Below are 1,637 nucleotides of genomic sequence, written 5' to 3'. Positions count from 1 at the left end.
ATTTGAACTTGTAGGGTTTCTCTTTTATGTTAATTTTTGATGTTTCATAACTGTTGAATAACTGCTAAACACTTTGTCACCCTCTTGCATTTATAGTGTTTCCAGTATGTATGAATTCCTTGCTGTTGAGTAAGGACTTTACAATTATTAAAGGTTTTTCCATAATCTTCATATTTGTAGAATTTCTCTCCAGTATGAACTCTTTGGTGTTGTTTAAGGTTTGAAGAACAGTTAAAGCCTTGGCCACATTCTGTGCATCTGTAGGGTTTCTCACCAGTATGAATTCTTCGGTGTTGAGTAAGAGCTGAACAATTATTAAAGGCTTTGCCACATTCTTCGCACTTGTAGGGTTTCTCTCCAGTATGAATTCTCTGATGATAATTAAGGTGTGAAGAAGAGTTAAAGGCTTTTCCACATTCTTTGCATTTGTAAATTCTCTGTATGAATTCTCTGATGCCTATACAGGTGTGAAGAAGAGTTAAAAGCCTTACCACATTCTTTGCATCTGTAGGGTTTCTCTCCAGTGTGAATTCTTTGGTGATGAGTAAGGCTCGAACTATTATTAAAAGCTTTTTCACATTCTTTGCATCTGTAGGGTTTCTCTCCAGTGTGAATTCTTTGGTGATGAGTAAGGCTCGAACTATTATTAAAAGCTTTTTCACATTCTTTGCATCTGTAGGGTTTCTCTCCAGTGTGAATTCTTTGGTGATGAGTAAGGCTCGAACTATTATTAAAAGCTTTTTCACATTCTTTGCATCTGTAGGGTTTCTCTCCAGTGTGAATTCTTTGGTGATGAGTAAGGCTCGAACTATTATTAAAAGCTTTTTCACATTCTTTGCATTTGTAGGGTTTCTCTCCAGTGTGAATTCTTTGGTGTTGAGTTAGGGCTGAACAATTATTAAAGGCTTTGTCACATTCTTTGCATTTATAGGGTTTTTCTCCAGTATGAATTCTTTGGTGTTTACTAAGATAAGAGAACATGGTAAAGGCTTTGCCACATTCTTCACATTTGTGGGGTTTATCTCCAGTATGAAGTATCTGATGATAATTGAGGTATGAAGAACAGTTAAAGGCTTTTCCACATTCTTTGCATTTGTAAAGCTTTTCACCAGTATGAATTCTCTGATGCCTATACAGGTGTGAAGAACAGTTAAAGGCCAGGCCACATTCTTCACATTTGTAGGGTTTCTCTCCAGTATGAATTCTTTGGTGTTGGGTAAGGCTAGAAGACCAGTTAAATGCTTTACCACATTCTTTGCATTTGTACGGTTTCTCACCAGTGTGAATTCTCTGATGCTTATACAGGTGTGAAGAACAGTTAAAAGCCTGTCCACATTCTTCACATTTGTAGGGTTTCTCTCCAGTGTGAATTCTCTGGTGTGGGGTAAGGCTTGAAGAACAGCTAAAAGCTTTGCCACATTCTTCACATTTGTAAGGTTTTTCTCCGGTATGAATTCTCTGGTGTTGAATGAGGAGAGAGTTCCGAACAAAGGCCTTGTTACAGTCTTTACATTTATAGGGTTTTGTTCCTGTTGAGTAAATGTTGAGTATGACATGACACATGGGAGTAATAATTATACGACTAAATAAAGACAAAATTCTATTGGAAATATACATAAGACTCAAAATATTTTGTT

The 1,637-nt window shown here is 36.5% G+C and overlaps 1 protein-coding gene across 1 annotated transcript; it reads right to left on the bottom strand.

The window, feature by feature from the left end:
• Positions 1–250: 250 nt before the first annotated feature.
• Positions 251–1,563, bottom strand: LOC103749684 (zinc finger protein 345-like). The gene has a single exon (XM_029555773.1). It carries the CDS (start codon positions 1,561–1,563, stop codon positions 400–402), a length of 1,164 nt encoding a protein of 387 aa, XP_029411633.1. The 3' UTR covers positions 251–399.
• Positions 1,564–1,637: the final 74 nt, after the last annotated feature.

The sequence above is a fragment of the Nannospalax galili genome, unplaced genomic scaffold, assembly GCF_000622305.1.
Source record: "Nannospalax galili isolate Female #2095 unplaced genomic scaffold, S.galili_v1.0 scaffold1146, whole genome shotgun sequence".
Taxonomy (NCBI): domain Eukaryota; kingdom Metazoa; phylum Chordata; class Mammalia; order Rodentia; family Spalacidae; genus Nannospalax; species Nannospalax galili.
Note: the sequence above shows the minus strand (reverse complement) of the source record. Positions and strands in the feature narration are given on the sequence as shown.

What these genes read in the sequence shown, in the direction of transcription:
- LOC103749684 (XM_029555773.1), bottom strand. Translation starts at nt 1,563, where the DNA reads ATGTGTCATGTCATACTCAACATTTACTCAACAGGAACAAAACCCTAT.